Raw genomic sequence first — 27,230 nt, 5'->3', positions numbered from 1 at the left:
AAAAATATTATAATGTTGAACGTTTTGATACCTTCAGGAGTCAAGCCTTGCCTAAATTAATTTTACAATTTGTGTGAATGTTACAGAAACAGTTGTAGATTAATTGAGTTTAATACATATTGCTAATTAAACTGTACTTATTTTTCAGTAATACCTTTTCAGTAGGTTGAATACTGAGTCAGGCTACCGAAAACTGTTGTAAGATTCTAGTTGTCAGATCTAGTTAAAACAGGGGAGTGGCCATGGTTTACTCATCCGCTGTCTTTACTAGATGGAGTTGCAGTCAAAGGTATATTAACCTTGCTACTGAATGAGGCGGAACAGAGGGTAATAGTCTTATTGTATGCATATTTGTGTATAGCCCTGTCCCAAAGATTAACAATAATAATAATATATTAATATTCCATGGTTCAATCTACCTATCTATCAATATATCTATCTTTCTATCTATCTTTAGGTAGTTGGATTGTTGTTATGCAAAACAAAATATTTTGTAGACTTCAAAATGGCACCCCCAAATTTAACTGAAAATAATACTACAAATCTAAGCCTCTGCTTCCTTCTTAATTAAAAGACAGAAAGCCATTACTTCCTTCTGAATTTGTCTTTTGATATACACTGATGCATCATCAACTTACTCACAGTTTGTGCTCCCTTTAGAGTCACGCAAAGGCACTGAGGCAATAAAAGTACAATGTGAAGAAAAGACATTTTAATATGCTGACATGATCTCACCAATATGTTTTAAAGTGCTGTTGGGAACTGTGTCGATTGACTGCCTGAATCATGACCTCTTTTGGAAAGGACATAAATGAAGCAGAGCAAGATTCTCTGCACACAAATAATGCTCTTCTGAAAGCTGTCTGTTCTTTGAACATATCACAATACAAGCATTTTTGTTAAGCACTGCAGCTGATATGGGTCATTAACTTTTAAAGTGCTATCAGTTTTATTATCTTGTGTCTGAAATATAATTCCAAACACTATTCTTTACCATAAACCGGCATGCTGATTATATGTTTGATTATAATTTCTGATAATTATGAGACAGACTGTGCCTATTTTTAAATCACCTTTTTAAACATGCTGGTATACCTAATATTTATTGATTTTGCATTTGTTACACAGTAATATTAATCTTGAAATAGGGTCATCAGTTGTGCTTCTCATAGTGGGAAGAGTAACTGTTGACAGTTCTGGTTTGCTTGATTGTCCTTTATTATCAGCTGATAAACACATTTGAGACAATTTCATGTGGCTATACAAATTTTCAGCTTTAACCTAACCCTATAGGGAGCATTCTAAAGGGTGCTGCTTTTAGTGGTCTTTATTCCAAGTTTTCAAAGATTATTCCACAGATCAAATGGTTATGTACAAATGTGGCAATACATTCCTACAGACAATCAGTTTTGTTGATTTCAGAAAGTTGTTGTTACTGTTTATACAGACAAGGAACAACTTTGGTATAATAGCACCATCTACTGTATACCTCAAACCCATAGAAAAACAGCATTAAAGCCTTTAACTGACTACTGCAGATCAGACATTCACAGAAAATAAAATGATTCTGTTGAGAGATTAAGATCCATTATCTCTCACATATTAATCTTAATATTTCTGTACCAGAAATGACAGGTATGATCCACATTCGGATTTTCTTCCATTAAAAATTGCTTTTCAAGAGAGAAATTGTCAAAGATGTTGACAATTACATATCACCACTGTCATTGTATTAAACATATATTTTCTTTGATAAATCTTTACCTTTCAAGAAAAAATACTTCAGAAGAGTTCAAAGAAAGGCAAGTTAAAATAGGCACATTTGGAATTCTAAAACTTGGATGTCATGTGAAATTTTTTTCACTTCCAGTCCCTATAGATTACAAATACAGGTCATTCTGTGGATTTGAAATTAATAATAATCAATTCAATTTTATTAATTATTATTAATAATAATTATTAATGTATTTAAAGAGTTTAAGACAATCACTTGATAACAATAACAAACAGCTATAATTTGCATTATGCCCCATTTTATGCAATTGTACCTTATTTAACACATTTTATATGTGTTACATATGAGAATTTGTAGAATACAACAACTCTCATTTCCATAAATTCTTATTGGATTACATAAACATAGCTTTAGATGGGGGTGTGAGGAGCTGTGATTGGGGACACAACAGCAGCCCACTTGAGAAATCAGCATTGCAGTGCCCACAGAAATTCCCACATTTTTCATATCTGCTCATTTTAATGAAATTCTACAGAAAATTAAAAAAAAAAAAAAAAAACTGTTTGATGACAGCTGCTCCACATTGTTAATACATTTCCCCCTGCAGTGTTAAAGTATCAGATTTCCATTCAGAGCAAAAATTCTCTGAAAAAAGTGTGGGAAGTCAGTAAAACATATTCAATTTTACAGAAACTACAAATGTTTGCACATTTTTGTTTTGTACTATTTTAATTTGTTCAGACAACTTTCTCAAAGGATTTTTTGTGTGATACTAGCACTCCAGTCTGGCTCCCCCTTTTGCTTTCATTGTTTATGATGCCAAAAAAGAGAAAAGTGTGATTTTCATATGGAATCTATAAAAATGATCAGGTATAAAATCAAACCTGTGCCTTGAATGCAATACAGGAATCAGAATCCTGAGGACATTTTTTTAAATTAAGTGTAAAAAGACTCAGACTGAAAACAGGAGATGCTTATAAGTGTATAATGAAGAAGGTACCAAGCCACAATGCAGAAGCCATTTCAGTCGAATGCTTCAAGAAACAGCTAGATCTAATCATTATACTGTTAAGCTACTGACTCTCAAATAATCACAATAGTGATAGTCCTCCTTTCATTTTAAATCTTCTTAATGTTCTAATTTCAGTTACATTTCTCTGAGATTCATTACAGCTAAATCTTTAGTATGTTTTCATCACGTTTCTGCTTTCTTGTAAAATAAACAAGATAAATAAATAAATACATATCTGCAGTTCCTTTAATTTTTATAGGTGTTACATATAAAATGAGACCACTCAGCCAATCACATCAGTTTCTTTGTTGGTGCCCTAATCATCCAAGAGATTAATTTAACTGGTTCAAGTTATATACTGGTGAAATATCTTCACTGAAGCAAAGTGTGGAGTCTCAAATTAGTGTTTAATTGGTCTGTGTGTTTAAGGATGATGCTTGAATATAAACAGGTGGGTCACACTTCGTTCCCGCATAAACTGAACGGTGTTTGGACTAGTGCTCCTACAGTCAGTGAAAGAGGTTGAACATTTGAAACATGGCTAATGAATCTTTTCAGCTTGTTGGTTAAATATTTTATATTATAAACATCATCATGTCCTGAGAAAAATAATTTCAAATTGGCAAGGCGGTCTGTGTTGGCAGTCCTTGCTGCTGTTAATTCTGTGAACTCTTTACTGGAATAAGGGCAAGAAGTCAGGAAAATCCCACCTTAAGGAACTAAGTGATCCTGGTCTGCTGGTTTCTGAATAGCATTAGCAGGACTCACAATAGACAGGCAATGTCACTTGATCTAATGGACACTGAATAGGCAGGGCTCTCTAATAAATGCCAGATGTAGAAAATTACTGTGTGATCAACTGCATAAAACAGAAATATTCTGTATGGGTGGAAGCATAATTTATGAAATTCAAACTAATTGTGCAATATATTCTGTATTATCTTTTCAACTTATTACCAGTATACTTTGAAAACGTATTTGATATTGCTTCTGCGATTTGAAAAGGAGTGGAATATGCCTTTAACACAGCCTACGTAAGACTGCATCCGGATATGCAGTATTGTAAATAATAAACAAAAAAATAGAATGTTACTATGGAACATCAAGTCATTTTAAAAATATATTAAAAAACAACAACAACAACAACAACAACAACAACAACAACATAAAACAAACATTTCAAGTCTACAATTAGCCACTCGGACTAATGTGTATAAGCACAGCTCGACCCTTCATCTGCCCGCCCTTCTGTTGGTCTGATTGGATAGAATGACATTTAAAATTTCCGTTCTGGTTTCCGATTGGTTGCTTTGTCCGTCCACATTTCCCTTCGTCAGGTTGAACTTTCCAGAAACCTTAAAATCTCGAGTCAACATGGCGGAAGACAACGATACTGAATTTAGTAGACCTCAGATATTCTTGTTCGGTGAGCATGATTGATTTCCTAATGTTTCATGTATTAAATTCGGGTGATGGCCATTCTTATCGTGGTTTTATGTGAGGAGAGTGGAAATTGCAGAGTTCGATGCGTTGTTTGCGTATTGTAAGACGCAACACATCATCGCCTTGCTGTGCATGTGGTATTATGTTTTAATGTTACGTTTTCATATAATGTATTAATAGTTAATAGATGTAATATTTGCGCAGTATTGCAACTAAACTTTCGTTAACCGCTATTATGGTTAAGTAACGTTTTATTTATTTTAGAAAATTTTAAAATAGGGATAGTATGTTTGGATTTGAAAGCTAAACCTAAAGCCACAGGACGACATAATTAAACCTAATTTTAGTAACTCTTTCGTGACCTTTGTCTGAACTCTGCCTTGCAATTGATCAGGATCTAGTGCACTTCAATGCCCAGCTTCTGACATATACTCTTCTTAAGATTACGTTAATCGTTTTCTATGTTTTGAAGTACAATTAAAATAATACGACTGAATTAATAGTATACATCAATCATATTTTTCATTAGTATTTCTTTGACCCGAATGTGACTTTTAATATATCATCTGTGTATAACACTACTGCTCAAAATATGCATTTCTTAAGCATGTATTTTTAGCTTTATTTACAGCTAATTTAATTATTCAATTCTTGCATAAATACAACAGATAAAATATGCATTCTCATTTAGTCCCAATCTAAACTCAAATTATCACCACTTTAACCTAAGTATAGAACAGAAGGCATTAGTCACACATTGCATTTTACACTAGGAAAAAATTCCATGTATGCATTATAAGCATAACTAATGCATAGTATGTGTTTTCATTCTTGCAGTAATATAAAATGTTTTCTCCTCTTGCTTTTGAAAGCTAAAAAAGTTGCATCTCCACTAACATCTATAGCCAATTATATGAGAAATCAATGGCAATAACATCAGCAGTTATTTTTGTTTTGTAAATAATGAAATCGAGTGAATGACTTTAAATGCAAATGCTTTCAGAAAAAGAATAATAATTTTGGCTACATATTTTCTGATCCAACAGTCTTCTCAGTTCAGGAGGAACCTGGAGAACTTGATTCAGCCTTTACTGGCAGTCAGGGTCTGCCTATGAAAATACACGTGATTGTTTGAATATTCAGTGACTGTCTCCCTCTTCTTTGCAACATTTTGTGTTCTTTTCAAGGATGTGAGCTGAAAAATGATAAGAAGGAGTATAAATTGGATATAGAGGATGATGAAGATGAACACCAGCTGTCTCTCAAAGCGGTAGGGCTGTTGGAAAGGAGAGCAAGGAGGAGAAATTGCATGTTTTACCTAATTTGCTTATTATAAAGAAAACGTTATCAATTAGGCCTATTTCCTTTACAAAACCCAGATTTTTTTATTTTAATGCACAATTGTCTGTTTTGAAACAAATTGGTTTCATTTTTAATTTAAATGTTGTCTTTTAATCAGTTGATAGCTATGGGGTTTACTTTGCACCAGAACATTTGATGTGTTGTGCTTTGACATGTAATCTAGGTCCCCATGTCATGCTGCTCCCCTAAATGTTCTTATGTACTTAACTTAAAATATTTTTATATTTAAGAATATTACTCAGTCCAATATTTAAAAATAAACTTGTTGTTTAGGTGTGTTTAGGTGCAGATGCTGAAGATAAGACTCATGAAGTGGAAATTGAGGGTATGACTTACGATGGCAAGATGACAAAAGTGCACCTAGCAGTCTTGAGGCCCTCAGTACTTCCCACTGTAAGTGTGTAATAAATGCTGCTACATTCCTTGTCTAGTTTGTCATAGAATACCATATTACCTTTCTTAAGTTTCTACGAACCATCTGGCTCCTGAATTTATATTTTTTGTAGTCAGACCATATATCTATGGTCATCCAGCTCTTGATTTATATATATTTTTTTAAAGTAGCCAAAACAACTGTATTAGTACATGTCATAAGAAAGTAGAACTTAAGAAAATTTACAAATGAGAGGAGGCCATTTGACCCATCATGCTTGTTTGGTGTCCATTTATAACCGAGTGATCCAAGGATCCTATCCAGTCTGATTTTAAATGTTCCCAAACTTTCAGCTTCAACCACATCGCTGGGGAGTTTGTTCCAGATTGTAATGACTCTCTGTGTGAAGAAGTGTCTCCTGTTTTCCGTCTTGAATGCCTTGAAGCCCAATTTCCATTTGTGTCCCCGGGTGCGTGTGTCCCTGCTGATCTGGAAAAGCTCCTCTGGTTTGATGTGGTCGATGCCTTTCATAATTTTGAAGACTTGGATCAAGTCCCCACGTAGTCTCCTCTGTTCCAGGGTGAAAAGGTTCAGTTCCCTCAGTCTCTCAGTAGGACATTCCCTTCAAACCTGGAATAAGTCTTGTTGCTCTCCTCTGAACTGAACTGCCTCTAGAGCAGTGATATCTTTCTTGAAATGTGGAGCCCAGAACTGTACACAGTATTCCAGATGAGGTCTAACTAGCATATTGTACAGTCTTAACATTACTTCCCTTGTTTTAAATTCTACACTTTTGACAATATACCCTAACATTGATTGCCTTTTTTATTGCTTCCCCACATTGTTTGGATGGAGAAAGTGACGAGTCCACATAGACTACTAGATCTTTTTTCATGTAGTTCTGTTCCTCCCATAGTGTAATTATAGTGAACATTTTTGTTACCTGCATGTAATACCTTGTCCACATTGAAGTCCCTTTGAATAACCGGTGCTGCTGAGATTGTATCTGCTGAGGCACCTATTTTATTATCATCTGCAAATTTGACAAGTTTGCTAACTATCCCATAGTCCAGATCATGAATATAGTTTAGAAAAAGAAAGGGCCCTAATACTGACCCCTCACTCCAGTTAGAAGCGACTCCTCTAATCGACACTCCTATACATCAACCAGTTCATAATCCATCTACTTACATTATCCTGAATGCCTACTGCTTCCAATTTGATGATCAGTCGTTGTTGTGGAACCTTATCAAAAGCTTTTTGAAAAGTATATCATATCGTATGCTTTCACATGATCTACAGCTGCAGTTGCATGTTCAAAAAAATCGAATAAATTAGTACGTCATGATCTGCCTCGTCTAAACCCGTGTTGACGATCTCCACGAATATGGTTTTCATTAAGATGCTCCTCTATTTTCTGTTTAATCATTTTTTCCAACATTTTACAAGTGATGCAGGTGAGACTGATTGGTCTGTAATTTCCTGCCTCACTTTTGTCCCCTTTCTTGTGGATTGGTATGACATTTGCTGTCTTCCAGTCAGTTGGCACATCCCCTGTTCTAAGTGTTATTTGGAATATTTGATTAGCGGCCTATAAATACACTGATCAGCCATAACATTATGACCACTGATGGGTGAAGTGAATATCACTGATAATCTCATTATCATGGCACCTGTCAGTGGGTGGGATATATTAGGCAGCAAGTGAACATTTTGTCCTCAAAGTTGATGTGTTAGAAGCAGGAAAAATGGGCAAGCGTAAGGATCTGAGTGACTTTGAAAAGGGCCAAATTGTGATGGCTAGACGACTGGGTCAGAGCATTTCCAAAACTGCAGCTCTTGTGGGGTGTTCCCGGTCTGCAGTGGTCAGTACCTATCAAAAGTGGTTCAAGGAAGGAAAAGCGGTGAACCGGCGACAGGGTCATGGACAGCCAAGGCTCACTGATGGATGTCGGGAGCGAAGGCTGGCCTGTGTGGTCCAATCCAACAGATGAGCTACTGTAACTCAAATTGCTGAAAAAGTGAATGCTGGTTCTGATAGAAAGGTGTCAGAACACACAGTGCATCGCAGTTTGTTGCGTATGGGGCTGCGTAGCCGCAGACCAGTCAGGGTGCCCATGCTGACCCCTGTCCACTGCCGAAAGCGCCTACAATGGGCATGTGAGCATCAGAACTGGACCACAGAGCAATGGAGGAAGGTGGCCTGGTCTGATGAATCATGAGTTCAAGGTGTTGACCTCCAAATTCCCCAGATCTCAATCCAATCGAGCATCTGTGGGATGTGCTGGACAAACGAGTCCGATCCATGGAGGCCCCACCTCGCAACTTACAGGACTTAAAGGATCTGCTGCCAACATCTTGGTGCCAGATACCACAGCACACCTTCAGAAGTCTAGTGGAGTCCATGCCTCGATGGGTCAGGGCTGTTTTGGCAGCAAAAGTGGGACCTACACAATATTAGGCAGGTGGTCATAATGTTATGGCTTATCGGTATAATTTCCATAAGTACTTTTGGAAATATATCATCTCGCCCAGGTGATTTGTTTGTTTTTAATTCTGCTAGTCCCTTTAGTACCTCCTCCTAATTTATTCTGATCTCTTAGGATTTGACTGGACTGGTTGTTAACCTGTGGCATGTTATCCGTTTTTTCTTTTGTAAAAACCTCTGTGAAATACTCATTTAGAACATCTTGTTTGTTTTTTCAAGATAATTCAATATTTGCCCTTTATCTGTTTCACTTACTCCTTTAGTGACCTCTTGCTGTTGTAATGTTGAATGAAACTCTTTGCATTAGTTTTAGCTCCAAGAGCTATGTTTCTATTTCCCTTAAGATCTTTTTGCAGTGCTAACATATTCTTTTTATTTTCTCCATCCCACATATGTGCTATACAATATTTTCTTTCTCTTGATATATATATATATATATTTTTGCATACTTCTGTTAAACCATTTTGGCCAATGTTTTTTGGTCCTCAATTTGTTAAGTTTTGGTAGAAATTTCTCCAGAGTCTCGAGTAGTATATTCTTAAAATATAACTATCCATTTTCAAATGACTCTGTATCCAGTGTGCTCAATGCATGCACTCTCCCTATGGTTCCCTGACAAATTGAGTTAGAAAGCAGTCATTTACCATCCTAACCATTTCTATTTCTGCTTCTGTAGTCCCGACTGGCCTTTCCCCGTCCATGTTTGGGAAATTGAAATCCCCCATTATAACAGCCACATCCTTGCTACATGCAGTCCTGATTACACTGTACAATGCAACATATTTCTGAATATCTGAGTTGGGTGGTCTGTAACACACTCCTAACACTAATCCTCTGTATCTTTTGTTCAAAAGTTTAACCCACAAAGATTCTGTTTCGTTACTAGGATCAAATTTGAGTCCCTCCTTCCAACTTGTATTCATCCCCATCATTTTCTGTAAGCCATGTTTCTGTCACTCATAGTCACACACCAGCACTGTGGCTTCTAGGTTTAACATCTTGTTCCTTATACTCCTGGCATTGTCAGAGCTCTCTGCCCTCCTGGTCCCTAGTTTAAAAGATTCTCAATTACTCTGCACGTATGCTCTCCCAATGCAATAGCCCCCTTCTTTTTCGATGTAGACCGTCCAGTTTGTACAGGTCCCATCTATCCCAGAAGAAAGACCAATGCTCCATAAACCTAAAACCCTCTTCCCTACACCACAATTTCAACCACGTTAAACTTTCTAATCTCAGCCTGTCTCCCTGGCCATGCACGTGGTACCGGAAGTATTTCAGAGAAAACTACCATGGAGGTTCTGCTCTTTAGTTTCTTTCCTAACTCTTTAAACTTGTTTTGCAGAACCTCTGTCCTACCTTTTCCTATGTCATTGGTTCCAATGTGGACCATGACCAGTGGATTCCCCCTGGCTTTGGCCAGTAGCCCGTCTACGAGTTTAGGGAGATCTGCAACCTGAGCACCAGACAGGCAAGATACCATGCAGGTCTCCTTCTCACTAGAACACACTGTGATCTAGGCCTTTAAGAATTGAGTCTCCTACTATAACTGCCTCCCTCTTCTGGGGGGGGAGTGGGTACCATGGTGCTCTGGTGCTCAACTGCCCTGTCACTGTCCAATTCCGTGTCCAGCAGTTGGAACCTGTTGGGCATTTTAGCTCTTGGGATATCTCTAAGGGTTGTGGGTGCCCTTTTCTGCAGATATGATCTACTGTAACCCAGCAGTTCTCTACGCTGTCCTGCTCTAAGGTCTCAACTGTCCTAGGTTTTGGTGTGCACACCATCTCTCTCATGGGCTGATTAACCCTCAGAGCACTAGGCACAGAGGGGGTACTCTATGCATTGGGCCTAGAGCGCTCTCAAAAAAAATCGCAGCGCTTATCATAGCGCAGCAAATTACTTAATTCTACATAAATACATACAAGCATCATATGAAACCTATATATCAAAGAAACATAAGACACTGACGTTTTTCATTCTGCTATAATTCGTGTATGTTTGGAATGAATACAGAAATGTGCATTGGCAAAGAAACGAGACTGATACAGATGCCATTTTTATTTTCAAAACAACCCAGTTTTCTGAAATAACCTGGCTTATAAACACTTAATAAAATCATATTCATATGAATCGACAGAATGCTCTTTTTAAAATACAAAAAAACGCAGATGTTTAGAAATACTTGTTCAAGAGATGTAATAAGTTTTGCAAGGAATGCACCTGTCTAGAAACTAGTCAGAATTACACCGCAAAACAACAAAAATGAAACTAATCGGACGGTCGGCTTCTGCTGTGTGTTGAATAAATATAAAAACATCTTCAAAATGTGCAGTTGTTGCCGTTATTACTACTAGTAATATTTAATAATAATAACAATACTATTACTACTAACAATAATATTAAATGTACATGGCTTACTTTGCACTGATTGTAAACGCGTGTGTTCGGCTCGGGGCAGATGTGATCTTTCTCCTTTGCGGAGAAATCTGCTGGTTGGGGTTGCCTTGTGAAAATACACCACTAACTTATTATTTATTCTCACCGGCTTTCTTTTGTGTTAATTTATCCGTTATCTGCTATTTATGTTGAAATGGTGATTTAGACATATGTTGACCAGCATAAATAAACTAGATACGTCTTCATCTGCACCGTCACTGCCTCGTATTACATTCCCATGATAAACTTCTGCCCCCCACTCTTCCAAATCGCTGTCATAACTGCACAATACTAATCACTGTGCCCAATTAAAAGTTTACGATACTAAAAAGTTAGTTTAATTTAGTTTTACCGGTCTCAGAAGTACTGTTTTATTGTTTATAGTATTTTACATTACATATAAAAACAATTCCAAATTTTAATACTTATGATTAAAAACTTTTAAAATACAATTCTTAAGATCACTTAAAATTTTTTAAATCTTTGTGATTTAACAAAACCAAAAAAAAAACTTAACTTTAAATAAACAAGTGCACAAAACAACAAAACAAATGTGATTAAAGCAAAACTGCTAACCAACATAAAAGTCAAATACATTGAAAATAACTGAAAATGCATTGGACAAAATAAAGAAACAATTAAAAAGGTAAAAATAAAAAACAAACAAAAAAGGTCCAATGCATTTAAAATTAAATCCAAAACGGACAATGTATTTGACAAAAAAATATAACAAAACTAAACCAAAAAACCCCTAAACAATTTGTGTTTTAAAACCAACTAAATCTTTAAAAACAGTTAAAAATTCATTCTTAAAAGTCATTTTAAAAACAATCATTCATAAAATGGTTAAAAGACCTTGGACTCGGGCTCCAGCAGGGGGAACTGACCATCCCCGGAGGTGGGTCCCATCATGGGATCCTGAGCTCCCCCAGATCTTGTATATGCCAGTTCTTATAGGCTTCCTCCTTGCCCCGGTCTCAGAAGTAGTCAAATGTTCAAAACATCCCCCATTTGACTCCTTTTAAAAGTGCTCTCATGTAGTGTGCATTTTCAGGGCGCCCCCATTTTCCCCATCTCCCCTAAGAGACGGGTTTGTTCTTTTTACTCCCCCTTTTCTTCTGTCTTTGAGATGCAATGCATTATGGGAGTAACAGAGTTCCAGTGGCGCTTTTTTCTCTATATATAATGGAAGACCTGCCTCATTTCATATTAACTTTCTTTTTAATAAAACAATTGCATTTTTTAGCACGATAAACAATGCCATTGAATCACAGTTGTTTTCAGAGTTAAAGTTGTGTGATATAATATTACTGTGTGCGTGTTATATATATATATATATATATACACTCACCTAAAGGATTATTAGGAACACCATACTAATACTGTGTTTGACCCCCTTTCGCCTTCAGAACTGCCTTAATTCTACATGGCATTGATTCAACAAGGTGCTGAAAGCATTCTTTAGAAATGTTGGCCCATATTGATAGGATAGCATCTTGCAGTTGATGGAGATTTGTGGGATGCACATCCAGGGCACGAAGCTCCTATTCCACCACATCCCAAAGATGCTCTATTGGGTTGAGATCTGGTGACTGTGGGGGCCAGTTTAGTACAGTGAACTCATTGTCATGTTCAAGAAACCAATTTGAAATGATTCGACCTTTGTGACATGGTGCATTATCCTGCTGGAAGTAGCCATCAGAGGATGGGTACATGGTGGTCATAAAGGGATGGACATGGTCAGAAACAATGCTCAGGTAGGCCATGGCATTTAAACGATGCCCAATTGGCACAAAGGGGCCTAAAGTGTGCCAAGAAAACATCCCCCACACCATTACACCACCACCACCAGCCTGCACAGTGGTAACAAGGCATGATGGATCCATGTTCTCATTCTGTTTACGCCAAATTCTGACTCTACCATCTGAATGTCTCAACAGAAATCGAGACTCATCAGACCAGGCAACATTTTTCCAGTCTTCAACTGTCCAATTTTGGTGAGCTTGTGCAAATTGTAGCCTCTTTTTCCTATTTGTAGTGGAGATGAGTGGTACCCGGTGGGGTCTTCCGCTATTGTAGCCCATCCACCTCAAGGTTGTACGTGTTGTGGCTTCACAAATGCTTTGCTGCATACCTCGGTTGTAACGAGTGGTTATTTTAGTCAAAGTTGCTCTTCTATCAGCTTGAATCAGTCGGCCCATTCTCCTCTGACCTCTAGCATCAACAAGGCATTTTCGCTCACAAGACTGCCGCATACTGGATGGTTTTCCCTTTTCACACCATTATTTGTAATCCCTAGAAATGGTTGTGTGTGAAAATCCCAGTAACTGAGCAGATTGTGAAATACTCAGACCGGCCCGTCTGGCACCAACAACCATGCCACGCTCAAAATTGCTTAAATCACCTTTCTTTCCCATTCAGACATTCAGCTTGGAGTTCAGGAGATTGTCTTGACCAGGACCACACCCCTAAATGCATTGAAGCAACTGCCATGTGATTGGTTGGTTAGATAATTGCATTAATGAGAAATTGAACAGGTGTTCCTAATAATCCTTTAGGTGAGTGTATATATACACACACACATACATACATACATGCATACATACACGGTTTTGGAAAACATTAAGAGACTACTGCAAAATCATCAGTTTCTCTGGTTTTACTATTTATAGGTATGTGTTTGGGTAAAATAAACATTTTTGTTTCATTATATAAAGTACTGACAGCATTTCTCCCAAATTCCAAATAATTTAAATTTAAACTGGTCAAAATAACAAAAAAGATGCAGTGTTGTCAGACCTCGAATAATGCAAAGAAAATAAGCTAGTATTAATTAACACAATACTAATGTTTTAACTTAGGAAGAGTTGAGAAATCAATATTTGGTGGAAGAACCCTGATTTTCAATCACCGCTTTCATGCTTCTTGGCATGCTCTCCACCATTCTTTCAGAATTCAAGCATATCGGCTTTGTTTGATGGCTTGTGACCATCCATCTTCCTCTTGATCACATTCCAGAGGTTTTCAATGGGGGTCAGGTCTGGAGATTGGGCTGGTCATGACAGGGTCTTGATCTGGTGCTCCTCCAAACACACCTTGATTGGCCTGGCTTTGGCATGGAGCATTGTCCTGCTGGAAGAACCAATCCTCAGTTGGGGAACATTGTCAGAGCAGAAGGAAGCAAGTTTTCTTCCAGGACAACCTTGTACGTGGCTTGATTCATGCGTCCTGCCCGATTCCAGCCTTGCTGAAGCACCCCCAGATCATCACCGATCCTCCACCAAAATTCACAGTGGGTGCAAGACACTGTGGCTTGTAGGCCTCTCCAGGTCTCCGTCTAACTATTAGAGGACCAGGTGTTGGGCAAAGCTGAAAATTGGACTCATCAGAGAAGATGACCTTACTCCAGTCCTCTACGGTCTAATCCTTATGGTCTTTTGCAAACCTTAGCCTGGCTCTTTGCTTCTTATTTATGAAGGGCTTTTTTCTAGCTTTGCACGACTTCAGCCCTGCCCCTAGGAGCCTGTTTCGAACCGCCCTCGCCGTGCACTTCACCTGAGCTACCGTTTGCCATTCTTTTTGTAGGTCACTTGATGTCATCCTACGGTTGTTGAGTGACATTCGAATGAGTTGGTGGTCATCCCGGTCACTGGAGAGTTGTTTTTGCCCTCTGCCGGTCTGTAGCTTTGTTGTCCCCAATGTCTGCTGCTTGACCTTGTTCTTATGAACCGCCATCTTTGAAATTTTAAGCATGGAAGCAACCTGATTCTCACTGTATCCCTCTGCCAGTAATTTTCCTCAATCAGACCTTTCCTTTTCAACTCTTTTGGAATGGTCAATCGTTATTTTTTGATTCCAATTACTACTAGCACTGTTTTTGCCATCCAGCTGGTCCTTATTGCAGGAGGACAGTGATGACCACTTGTGTTTTCAGCCCGGAAAAAACGGGGGCACCGAAAACCTGGGCAACCCGGACGTAAAAAAATAAAATAAAATTATACTTGCGTGCACAGCGCAACAGTGAACTCTTGTATACTTTTGTGTATTTGAAGATTAAAGCGGGAATGTTCATTCAGTAACCTGTCGGCAAAACCTACAATATAATTGAGCACTATTGCAAAATTCGAGGAAGAAGTAAATGGCCAATCGGCCAAATGCAAAAAGTATGCAAACAGCTGGGGACTCTACAAGGTCACTTCAGTTTATACAAATGATCAATACATAATAGCTATGTGAATAAATAAAATAATAATAATGCAGTATAATTGAGTTTGTGTTTAATTTTATCTCCACAAAAATAGACACAAAAAGGCATTTATTATTTTACTTATTTAGCATTACCTTGTTGATATGGCCGGGGGTTCTGGTTTAATGAATAGAATAAGGGGGAGAAACATTTTATTTCAGGAGTTCAGTCAACTAATACGTTTGTGTCCAACAGTGTGCGACAGGGTGAGGCGTGTGCCTGCAAGGTGCCGTGGCGCGCACGCTGCGCTGAAAGTGTTGTATAATCGCATTTGAGAGAGAGAGAGAAGCGCCATTGGAAAAGAGTGAGCTTACTGTTTCTTATTTACTTATTTTTGTTTCCATATTGCTTATTTTTCCTATTTATATGCCTATGAAAGAATTTATCAAGCCCGGGTGCCCCGTGCAGCCCCGGGTTTTTAAATTTTAAACTCCAAAAACACGGGCTTGGAATTTTCTCCCGGTTTTGGAAATGCTAATGACCACAGCAGTGGTTTTTATACTTTTCCTCGTTAAATAAGATTTGGTTCAGGTTATCACCTAATCAGTACCTCATTCAGTAGAATGAGGTGTGCCTGTGTTGGAATTCAACAAACACTGGAATGGAATGGCTGCCATACATGTAGAGATGCTGATTTAAAAAAAAAAAAATCCAGAGCTGTAATAGATATAATATCTATATCTATCAAATATATATACAGGGTTGGGGAGTAACGGAATGCAAGTAGCGGCGTTATGTAATCAGATTACAAGTATCAAAATTCTGTATTCCCGTTACGTTTCTCCTGTCAGACGAATATTCTGATTATCGATACTTTTTAAAAAGAGTAAGAGATTACTGATTACTTGTACACCTTAGCTTAATGTAAATTATGTATAAGTGTAAGGGAATCTGAAGGGGCCTGTGTGTAGTATTTTTGCAACATTGTTTTTATTTACAGTCTCTAGCCAAAGAGCAGCGGATTCGGCACCATTCTACAACAAGCAGCACAATGGAGCTGCAGTCAGTGCTATCCCAGCTGCTGTGGCAACATTGTGTGTGAGCAGGGATTGAACTCGTGGAAGTACAGGCAATTGTTCACTTCCAAAGAAAAAAAATATTAAAGTGCAATACAAGATGTGCCGACCACGGGACAATGTCTGCTTCCGAGGACTAAATTTAAAATTATAATAATAATAATATAAAAAAACATCTGGAAGAAAGATTTTATTTTTAAAATGTGCAACTGTAATACAATTATGCTTGACATGCGAGTAGAAAATACGAATTTTAATCACAATTATAATAAATACAATTTAATAATTACATATTTTTATGAAAGCATAATAAGCAAAACGGCAGCACAGAAATAGTATAACCAAAAACGTAATCGATCGTTTGTATTTGTAGTAATAAGTTATCTTAATTTAAGATGCATCCACGTACATTACAAATAGTTCCTGTGCATCCTAGCTGGTTCTGTGACCTTAACATTTAAGAAAAACTTAATATAATACCAAAATAACATACAACGTGTTCATAGGCTAAAACAAAACAAATCGCACAAACTGAATAAACTCCTGACCTGTGGTGTGCTGTGCGGTGCTCTTTACAGAGTGTGCATTCAGGGGATCGTCACATGTCAAACCTGTAAACTTTTACAAACCGATAGATATCACTTAAAAAAAGGTTAGACGTCAATAATGTGTTAATTGCAGAAACAAGATGCATAACATTCCTCACTTGTTGATACTTACAAATAACGCCCTAATTGCATTGCTTTCAAACTGTGTTATTCACCGAAGACAGAGAGGACTCTCTGCAACGAAGTTCAGATAAGTTTAACAGTTTGGAGTTTATTATTCATGACATTTGAGAAATCAATTAGAAATGTTATTCTGTGAGTCATAAACTTTTAGAATGTGTAATATCATCATTTGCATCAGTTTAATTATCTTGCATATTTATACTTTGCATTTTGTAGTAGTGTATGATTTTTTAAGCCACTGAAACTGTAAAATTACAGACAATCTGCAGCAACGCACATCAGTTTTGTAACAAGAATGCATATTACCTCTTGGCCCTATTCCCCAGACATTTCATAGCAGGGATTCCAAGCCATTTGGCCCATTCCCGGTGCCATCCTCCCAAGACTGCCACTTTGACATAGAACAGTTCATGTGCCGATGAGCTCAGGAAATTTGATAACTTTGGGGGAGAGGTCTTCTTTAGATCAGAGCCTCAGCTCAGAGCTAAGATGCTCTATCGAAATACACCTCCCACCCCCCCTTAATGCTATAGATATTACACACACACACACACACTTGGCTCTTTGCAGAACTCATTGGTACTTTTTGGCTCTCGGTCTGGTACAGGTTGGCCACCCCTAGTTTATATTATAGGTGTATTATACGTAAACATGGTTGCAGGTAGTTAATGCATTCATTTAAAATGTAAAAAGGATCTTATACATTCAGTCACAAATTTATTTGTGCATACAGAGAATAGTACTGATAGTAATAATACTCAAATACTCAATACTTTTCATAAAATTAAACCTTGGCTCATGTAGATATGTGTACTGCTGTGTAAATGTTTGTAGAATTTGAGAATCATATTTTTATGATTGTCATTGTGAAAAATATAAGAAATTAAAACATGCTTTCAAAACTGCAAAATGTACCATTTTAATACCTGTCATTACGAACTTACGCTAGTGGACCTCTCAAAAGAGGCATTCTGCTTCCAGAAGAATTGCCACGCAATAGAAATGTGAAGTGTATGTGAGTTGAGCAAAACATTTTTGTTATTTTAAATGGTAAAGAATCATTCAAACAAAAGGTATACAGTGTATACATATAATATACACTCACCTAAAGGATTATTAGGAACACCATACTAATACTGTGTTTGACCCCCTTTCGCCTTCAGAACTGCCTTAATTCTACGTGGCATTGATTCAACAAGGTGCTGAAAGCATTCTTTAGAAATGTTGGCCCATATTGATAGGATAGCATCTTGCAGTTGATGGAGATTTGTGGGATGCACATCCAGGGCACGAAGCTCCCGTTCCACCACATCCCAAAGATGCTCTATTGGGTTGAGATCTGGTGACTGTGGGGGCCAATTTAGTACAGTGAACTCATTGTCATGTTCAAGAAACCAATTTGAAATGATTCGACCTTTGTGACATGGTGCATTATCCTGCTGGAAGTAGCCATCAGAGGATGGGTACATGGTGGTCATAAAGGGATGGACATGGTCAGAAACAATGCTCAGATAAGCTGTGGCATTTAAATGATGCCCAGTTGGCACTAAGGGGCCTAAAGTGTGCCAAGAAAACATCCCCCACACCATTACACCACCACCACCAGCCTGCACAGTGGTAACAAGGCATGATGGATCCATGTTCTCATTCTGTTTACGCCAAATTCTGACTCTACCATCTGAATGTCTCAACAGAAATCGAGACTCATCAGACCAGGCAACATTTTTCCAGTCTTCAACTGTCCAATTTTGGTGAGCTTGTGCAAATTGTAGCCTCTTTTTCCTATTTGTAGTGGAGATGAGTGGTACCCGGTGGGGTCTTCTGCTGTTGTAGCCCAACCGCCTCAAGGTTGTACGTGTTGTGGCTTCACAAATGCTTTGCTGCATACCTCGGTTGTAACGAGTGGTTATTTCAGTCAAAGTTGCTCTTCTATCAGCTTGAATCAGTCGGCCCATTCTCCTCTGACCTCTAGCATCAACAAGGCATTTTCGCCCAGAGGACTGCTGCATACTGGATGTTTTTCCCTTTTCACACCGTTCTTTGTAAACCCTAGAAATGGTTGTGCGTGAAAATCCCAGTAACTGAGCAGATTGTGAAATACTCAGACCGGCCCGTCTGGCACCAACAACCATGCCACGCTCAAAATTGCTTAAATCACCTTTCTTTCCCATTCAGACATTCAGTTTGGAGTTCAGGAGATTGTCTTGACCAGGACCACACCCCTAAATGCATTGAAGCAACTTCCATGTGATTGGTTGGTTAGATAATTGCATTAATGAGAAATTGAACAGGTGTTCCTAATAATCCTTTAGGTGAGTGTATATAAATTAACAAAGCTTAATTGAACATAAAAGCTGAAATGTTAGTTACATAAGTATTCACTCCCCACAGTCTGTATTTGTTAGAACCATCTTTGGCAGCAATTGGTTCTATGCACGGCCACTCCTACATTTTATCTCAGCCAGTTGAACATCCTCCTATGTAACACCTGAAGTGACAAAATAAGTGTTCAGGTGGAAATGGCTTTCTGCACGTTACCTAAAAAAGCTCCCCATGATAATCTAGTGCATCCTAGGGCTGGGCGATATGGCCAAAAAAAAAGAAAAATCATATCAGTCTATCGATTAAATGTCAAATCATTATTTCTTTCAAGTTTTAAAGGCTGATTTTTGCTCCTGAGTGAAAGTTGAAGAAACCAGATGGTTAATGCCAAACACTGGATCATTTCACAAACAATCTCAAGTGCCATGTGGGATCACAAAGAAATTAAGAACAAAGACAGTTTACAAACGAGAGGAGGCCATTCGACCCATCGTGCTCGTTGGGTGTTAATTTCCACTTCATGAGTTATTAATGGAGGGTATGACTTACGATGGCAAGATGACAAAAGTGCACCTAGCAGTCTTGAGGCCCTCAGTACTTCCCACTGTAAGTGTGTAATAAATGCTGCTACATTCCTTGTCTAGTTTGTCATAGAATACCATATTACCTTTCTTAAGTTTCTACGAACCATCTGGCTCCTGAATTTATATTTTTTGTAGTCAGACCATATATCTATGGGTCATCCAGCTCTTGATATATATATATATATATATATATATATAAATTTTTTTTTTAAAGTAGCCAAAACAACTGTATTAGTACATGTCATAAGAAAGTAGAACTTAAGAAAATGTACAAATGAGAGGAGGCCATTTGACCCATCATGCTTGTTTGGTGTCCAAGGATCCTATCCAGTCTGACTTTAAATGTTCCCAAACTTTCAGCTTCTATCACATTGCTGGGGAGTTTGTTCCAGATTGTAATGACTCTCTGTGTGAAGAAGTGTCTCCTGTATTCCGTCTTGAATGCCTTGAAGCCCAATTTCCATTTGTGTCCCCGCGTGCGTGTGTCCCTGCTGATCTGGAAATGCTCCTCTGGTTTGATGTGGTCAATGCCTTTCATGATCTTGAAGACTTGAATCAAGTCCCCACATAGTCTCCTCTGTTTCAGGGTGAAAAGGTTCAGTTCCCTCAGTCTCTCAGTAGGACATTCCTTTCAGACCTGTAATAAGTCTGGTTGCTCTGCTCTGAACTGCCTCTAGAGCAGCGCAGGGCTGGGCGATATGGCCAAAATACAATATCACGGTATTTTTCACATTTTTGACGGTATGACAGTATTTTTTAATGGCCATTTTATACTGTTCTTAAAGTAACTAGAAGTTGCATGCAACTTTTAAGGCTTCCATGTTGTTTCAGTAGGTTTCAGATTTCAGCAGGCATTTGTACTTTAAATGCTTGTGTTGTTAAATGTGTAATTTTCAGTTCTAATCCACTGTAGTATACATTTGAGGTTTTCAATCTCTTGTCACTTTAAGTGTGTATTTCAATGTCACTGGAGTATAATATTAATTTCTTGATTCGATGCATACATTTTGTAAGGTACCATTGTATTTTTCCCTTAATTCTAGCATATATGTGAAGTTTGCATTGTCATTCAAGATGCAGAATGCAATTCCCAAGTTTGACCACATGATGGAGGTAGAGGTCTACATTAGGAATGTCATGATGTGACTGACATGTTAAGCTGTCATTTTGGTTGGTGTACAGCAGCCAGGTTTTGTGTCCTATCAACTTGGCTTCATCAACTTTGACAGATCTTTGTACTAGTTTAATCACTGACAATTTAAGTTCATTAGGCTATAGTTCTGAAGATATTTGCTGTCATAAGTGACATAATGTAACAGAATTTGGTGAGTTTTTGAATTTTGCTGATAGGTTATTCTGGGGTCAATATCATGCTTTTGTTAGTATGTGTATTTTGCATTTGTACACAGTCATTTTCTTGTGGCTGCCATGTTGTTGAACACAGTCACTTGTCTCTTGCAGATGTGATAGATAGCAGTGTCTATTTAATACATGCAAAGTTTCAGGGCACTGGGCTTTAGGGTTCCGGAGTACTAGCTGTTGTCATTTTTGCACGCGGACACATGTTAAATCCAACATTGCGGCTTAACCTTGTACCTCACAAACTTAATTGTCAGGTTTTATGTTCAATGCACAGACATAGACATAGGTGCTGAGTTTCATGTGCATACTGTATTCCAATGTAGAGGTAATGTGATACTTGTCTGAAGTGACGCATACGTTTTATTTCATTGGCCGACAGCACCCATGTTTTTCACTGGGACAATTAGCCTTTAACAGCCTTGGCAGGACTCTGTACTAGTGTCATGAATGCCAATTTGTGTCACAGTAGGTATAAGTGTAATGTAAGTAGATGGACTATGAACTGGTCGATGTATAGGAAGCAGAGGGTATCGATTAGAGGAGTTGCTTCTAACTGGAGTGAGGTTGTTAGTGGAGTTCCACAGGGATCAGTACTAGGGCCGTTGCTTTTTCTAATTTATATTAATGATCTGGACTCTGGGATAGTTAGCAAACTTGTCAAATTTGCAAATGATACTAAAATAGGTGGCTCAGCAGATACAATCTTGGCAGCACAGGCTATTCAGAGGGACTTGGATAATATTCAGTTGTGGGCCGATACCTGGCAAATGAAATTCAATGTGGACAAGTGTAAGGTAATACACGCAGGTAACAAAAATGACCACTATAATTACACTATGGGAGGTACAGACCTAGATGAAGTAACGCATGAGAAAGATTTAGGAGTCTATGTGGACTCCTCACTTTCTCCATCCAAGCAATGTGGGGAAGAAATAAAGAAGGCAAACAGAATGCTAGGGTATATTGTCAAAAGTGTAGAATTTAAAACAAGGGAAGTAATGTTAAGACTGTACAATATGCTAGTTAGACCTCATCTGGAATACTGTGTACAGTTCTGGGCACCACACTTCAAGAAGGATATTGCTGCTTTAGAGGCAGTTCAGAGGAGAGCAACCAGACTTATCCCAGGTCTGAAGGGAAAGTCCTACTCGGAGAGACTGAGGGAACTGAACCTTTTCACCCTGGAACAGAGGAGACTATGTGGGGACTTGATCCAAGTCTTCAAAATCATGAAAGGCATCAACCACATCAAACCAGAGGAGCTTTTCCAGATCAGCAGGGACACACGCACGCGGGGACACAAATGGAAATTGGGCTTCAATGCATTCAAAACGGAAAACAGGAGACACTTCACACAGAGAGTTGTCACAATCTGGAACAAACTCCCCAGCGATGTGGTTGAAGCTGAAAGTTTGTGAACATTTAAAATGAGACTGGATAGGATCCTTGGATCACTTACATATTAATGAACACCAAACAAGTACGATGGGTTGAATGGCCTCCTCTCGTTTGTTAACTTTATGTTCTTATGTTCTTAAGTGGCATGGATTATAGGGCACCAAAGATGGAATTAGAGTATGCTACATGGCGGACAAAGCGTGCGCCCGGGAACTTCTGAAGAACAAGCGTAATAGTGTGGCATAAGGTATGCATGTGTGTGAAGTGGCATATGCATGCGTCCGTTGTTTTTGGAGAAGAAGATTTCTGTTGCATTTCACAATTTAGACTCCTATCACAATATTTAGCAACACCATGACACCAGTATGTGCAGTTTTCACTGCATTTGTAGGTGTAAGTGGTTTCTAGAACACTTGTGAGTTTCATGAGTTTTCATGCATGTATAAGCGTTTTATGGACATTTGAAAGTTTCTAGTTTTCTGCATTGAAGATAATGAATGCAAACTCCAAGTTTGTCCACATGATGGTCGTAGAGGTCTACATAACGAATGTCAGTATATGGTTGAAGCTATCATTTTCATTGGTGTATAGCAGCCATGTTTTTTTGTCCAATCAACATTGACAGATGTTTGTACTAGTGTTAATCACTGAAAATGTAAGCACCTTAGGCTTCACTGTTCTGTAGATATTCACTGCTGCATGTGACATGGCCTTCAGTATCGGTACCAGTGCGCTGTGTCACCATTGGTGACAAAACTCACCACAGTCAAGCATAACATTGTAATGTATTATTGTGCCAACTTTGAGTTTTTGAATATGGCTCATGGGGTTTTTTTTTTGGGGTCAAAGTCCATGCTTTTATGAATACGTGTATTTTGCATACATGCTCAGTCATTTGCTTGTGGCTGCCATGTTCTTGCATGCAGTCACTTGCCTTTTGCACATTTGATAGATTGCAGTATCTATGTAATACATGCACAGTTTCAGGGCACTGGGCTTTATCGTTCTGGAGTAGTAACCGTTTTCATATTCGCATGTGGATTCATGTTAAATCCAACATTACGGCCTAACTGTTTACTCCACAAACTTCGTTTTCTGGTTTTCTCTTCAAGGCAGAGGCATACACACATGTGCAGAGTTTCATGTGTGTACTGCATTCCAGTGTGCAGGAAATGTGTAACTTGTCTGAAGCGGCACATACGTTTTTTTTTCATTGGCCCACAGCACCCATGTTTTTCACTGGGGCAACTCGCCTTTAACAACCTTGGTAGTACTCTGTACTAGTGCCATGCATACCAATTTGTGGCACAGTGGGTATAAATGGCATGGAGTAGAAGGCACCAAAGCTTGAATCAGAAAATGCAGTCTGGCAGACAAAGCGTGGGACCAAGCAACTTCTGATGAACAAGTGTAACAGTAGGGCATAAGGTATGCATGTGTATGAAGTGGCATATGCATGTGTCTGTTGGTTTTGGAGAAGAAGATTTTCACTGCATTTGTAGGTATAAGTTGTGTCTACAACACTTGCGAGTTTCGTGAGTTTTAATGCATGTATGAGCGTTTTAGGGGCATTAGAAGTTTTGACGGAAGAAAAAAAAAAAAAAAAAATCCTAACAGAAACAATAGGCTTCCAGCACTTTGTGCATGGAATCCTAATAAAAATCCTAACGGAACAATTTATATAAGTATAAATTGTAGACATCACTTATACCTACAAATGCAGTGAAAACTACACGTGTCGGTCACATGGTGCTGCCGCCATTTTGCGATTAGTGTCGAAAATTGTGAAATGCTACAGAAATCTTCTTCCTCTTCTTAATAATAATAGGACACAACTGACATTGAATTACGTTTCCTGTTCTGTGTCAGTTGTCTTGAAACCAAATCATGTCCACACTATTGACAACGCACCTTTGTTCTAGACAGATTCACTGTGTTTACTGTTTGTCAACATGCAGTACACTTGGAATTTATTTTTGATATTTGGCTGAGACACATTCATTCCAACACAAGGGTCGCGTTCGAGAAGCGCAGTTCTGCGCAGAGATTCAGAGATGTGTGTTCCTGCCGTGTTAGTGTGTGACTCCACTAAGATCCAGCCACAGAAATGTTCGCTGAATCGCACAGCCCAGCGCAGCTCTGAGAAGCTTCTGGGGGAGGCGAGCTGTGGCTGTGAGACACAAGATTATGCAGAAATCAAGAGGGGCGTGTTAAGCCGAATGAAAACTACTACTGCCCCCTTGTTAGCGGAGGCAAATGTCAACTTCTATTATACAATGAAGCTGTGAACAGCATTGTCAAAACCGTAGATATAGAATTCTTGTACCCTTGAGCAAGGTACTTCACTTAGATTGCTCCAGTAAAATGCCCAGCTGTATAAAATGGGTACAAATGTAAGTCGCCCTGGATAAGAGCGTCAGCTAAATGACAAAAATTATAAATTATAATTATAAATTAAAATTAATTGTGGGTGAAACATTTGAACAAGAGATCTGGAAGATTAGTGATAAGAGTGTGTTACAGGCCACCAAACTCAGATATTCAGAAAGATGCTGTAATCAGGACTGCATGTAGCAAGGATGTGGCTGTTATAATGGGGGATTTAAATTTCCCAAACTTAGACTGGGAAAGCCCAGTGGAGACTACAGAAGCAGAAATAGAAATGGTTGAGATGGTAAATGACTGCTTTCTAACTCAGTTTGTCAGGGAACCAACCAGGGAGAGTGCATGCATTGACTTGATCTTTTCAATTGACCAAGATAGAGTCAGGGGGACAGTAGTTAGAGAACCAATGGCAAATTGTGATCACAATATGGTTTGCTTTGAGGCATTCTTTCAAAAATAAAGGTCCAAGTCTAAAACAGTGGTCTACAATTTTAGAAAAGCAAACCTTGAAGGTATGAGACGGCACATTGGATACAGTCAGTTGAAAATGGATGGGTATATTTTAAGAATATACTACTTGGAGCTCAGGAACAATTTGTACCAAAACTTAGCAAATTGAGGACCAAAAAGCACTGGCCAAAATGGTTTAATAGAGGTATGCAAAAAAATATCAAGAGAAAGAAAATGTTGTATACCACATACAAAAGGGATGGAGACGAAACAAAATAAATAGAATATGTTGAGCTGCAAAGAGATCTTAAGAAAGGAATCAGGAAAGCAAAGAGGGAAATAAAGAAACATCGCTCTTGGAGCTAAAACTAATGCAAAGAGCTTTTTTCAATATTACAACAGCAAGTGGTCAATAAAGGATGAAGTGAATGAGATAAAGGGCAAAAATTGAGGTATCTTGGAAAACGAACAAGATGTGGCAAATGTTCTAAATGAGTATTTCACAGAGGTTTTTACAAAAGAAAAAACAGATGACATGCCACAGGTTGACAATCAGACCAGTCAAATCCTAAGAGAGATCAGGATAAATGAGGAGGAAGTACTAAAGGGACTAGCAGAATTAAAAACCAACAAATCATTTGGGCCAGATGGGATATTTCCAACAGTACTTAAAGAAATGAGGGAAATTTATTTATAGGCCGCTAACTCAAATATTCCAAATGACACTTAGAACAGGGGATGTGCCAACTGACTGGAAGACAGCAGATGTCATACCAATCCACAAGAAAGGGGTCAAAACTGAGCCAGGAAATTACAGACCAATCAGTCTCACCTGCATCACCTGTAAAATGTTGGAAAAAATGATTAGACAGAAAATAGAGGAGCATCTTAATGAAAACCATATTCTTGGAAATAGTCAACATGGGTTTAGACGAGGCAGATCATGTCTTACTAATTATTAGAATTTTTTGAACATGCAACTGCAGCTGTAGATCACGTGAAAGCATATGATATGATATACTTAGATTTCCAAAAAGCTTTTGATAAGGTTCCACACCAAAGACTGATCCTCAAATTGGAAGCTGTAGGCATTCAGGGTAATGTAAGTAGATGGATTATGAACTGGTTGATGTATAGGAAACAGAGGGTGTTGATTAGAGGAGTTGCTTCTAACTGGAGTGAGGTTGTTAGTTCCACAGGGATCAGTACTAGGGCCTTTGCTTTTTCTAATTTATATTAATGATCTGGACTCTGGGATAGTTAGCAAACTTGTCAAATTTGCAGATGATACTAAAATAGGTGGCTCAGCAGATACAATCTTGGAAGCACAGGGTATTCAGAGGTACTTGGATAATATTCAGTTGTGGGCCAACACCTGGCAAATGAAATTCAATGTGGGCAAGTGCAAGGTAATACACGCAGGTAACAAAAATGTCCACTGTAATTACACTATGGGAGGTACAGACCTAGATGAAGTAACGCATGAGAAAGACCTAGGAGTCTATGTGGACTCCTCACTTTCTCCATCCAAGCAATGTGGGGAAGCAATAAAGAAGGCAAACAGAATGCTAGGGTATATTGTCAAAAGTGTAGAATTTAGAACAAGGGAAGTAATGGTAAGACTGTACAATATGCTAGTTAGACCTCATCTGGAATACTGTGTACAGTTCTGGGCATTACACTTCAAGAAGGATATTGCTGCTTTAGAGGCAGTTCAGAGGAGAGCAACCAGACTTATCCCAGGTCTGAAGGGAAAGTCCTACTCGGAGAGACTGAGGGAACTGAACCTTTTCACCCTGGAACAGAGGAGACTATGTGGGGACTTGATCCAAGTCTTCAAAATCATGAAAGGCATCAACCACATCAAACCAGAGGAGCTTTTCCAGATCA

General features: G+C 38.4%; 1 protein-coding gene across 3 annotated transcripts in view; it reads left to right on the top strand.

Moving 5' to 3' along the window:
• Positions 1-4,060: 4,060 nt before the first annotated feature.
• The window catches only part of npm1b (nucleophosmin 1b), a 65,482-nt gene continuing 42,312 nt past the window's right edge, over positions 4,061-27,230 (top strand). For 2 of the 3 annotated variants that reach the window (XM_066719692.1, XM_066719691.1), the window contains exons 1-3: positions 4,061-4,173; positions 5,378-5,460; positions 5,826-5,945. In XM_066719692.1, coding sequence (XP_066575789.1) covers positions 4,122-4,173; positions 5,378-5,460; positions 5,826-5,945 — 255 coding nt within the window. In that variant the 5' untranslated portion in view covers positions 4,061-4,121. Of the gene's footprint in view, positions 4,174-5,377; positions 5,461-5,825; positions 5,946-19,661; positions 19,768-27,230 lie in introns of those variants that run through there. The other variant, XM_066719693.1, reaches the window with a different exon arrangement.

Source organism: Amia ocellicauda, chromosome 13 (assembly GCF_036373705.1).
Source record: "Amia ocellicauda isolate fAmiCal2 chromosome 13, fAmiCal2.hap1, whole genome shotgun sequence".
Taxonomy (NCBI): Eukaryota; Metazoa; Chordata; class Actinopteri; order Amiiformes; family Amiidae; genus Amia; species Amia ocellicauda.
This window is presented reverse-complemented; position numbering and strand designations above follow the sequence as displayed.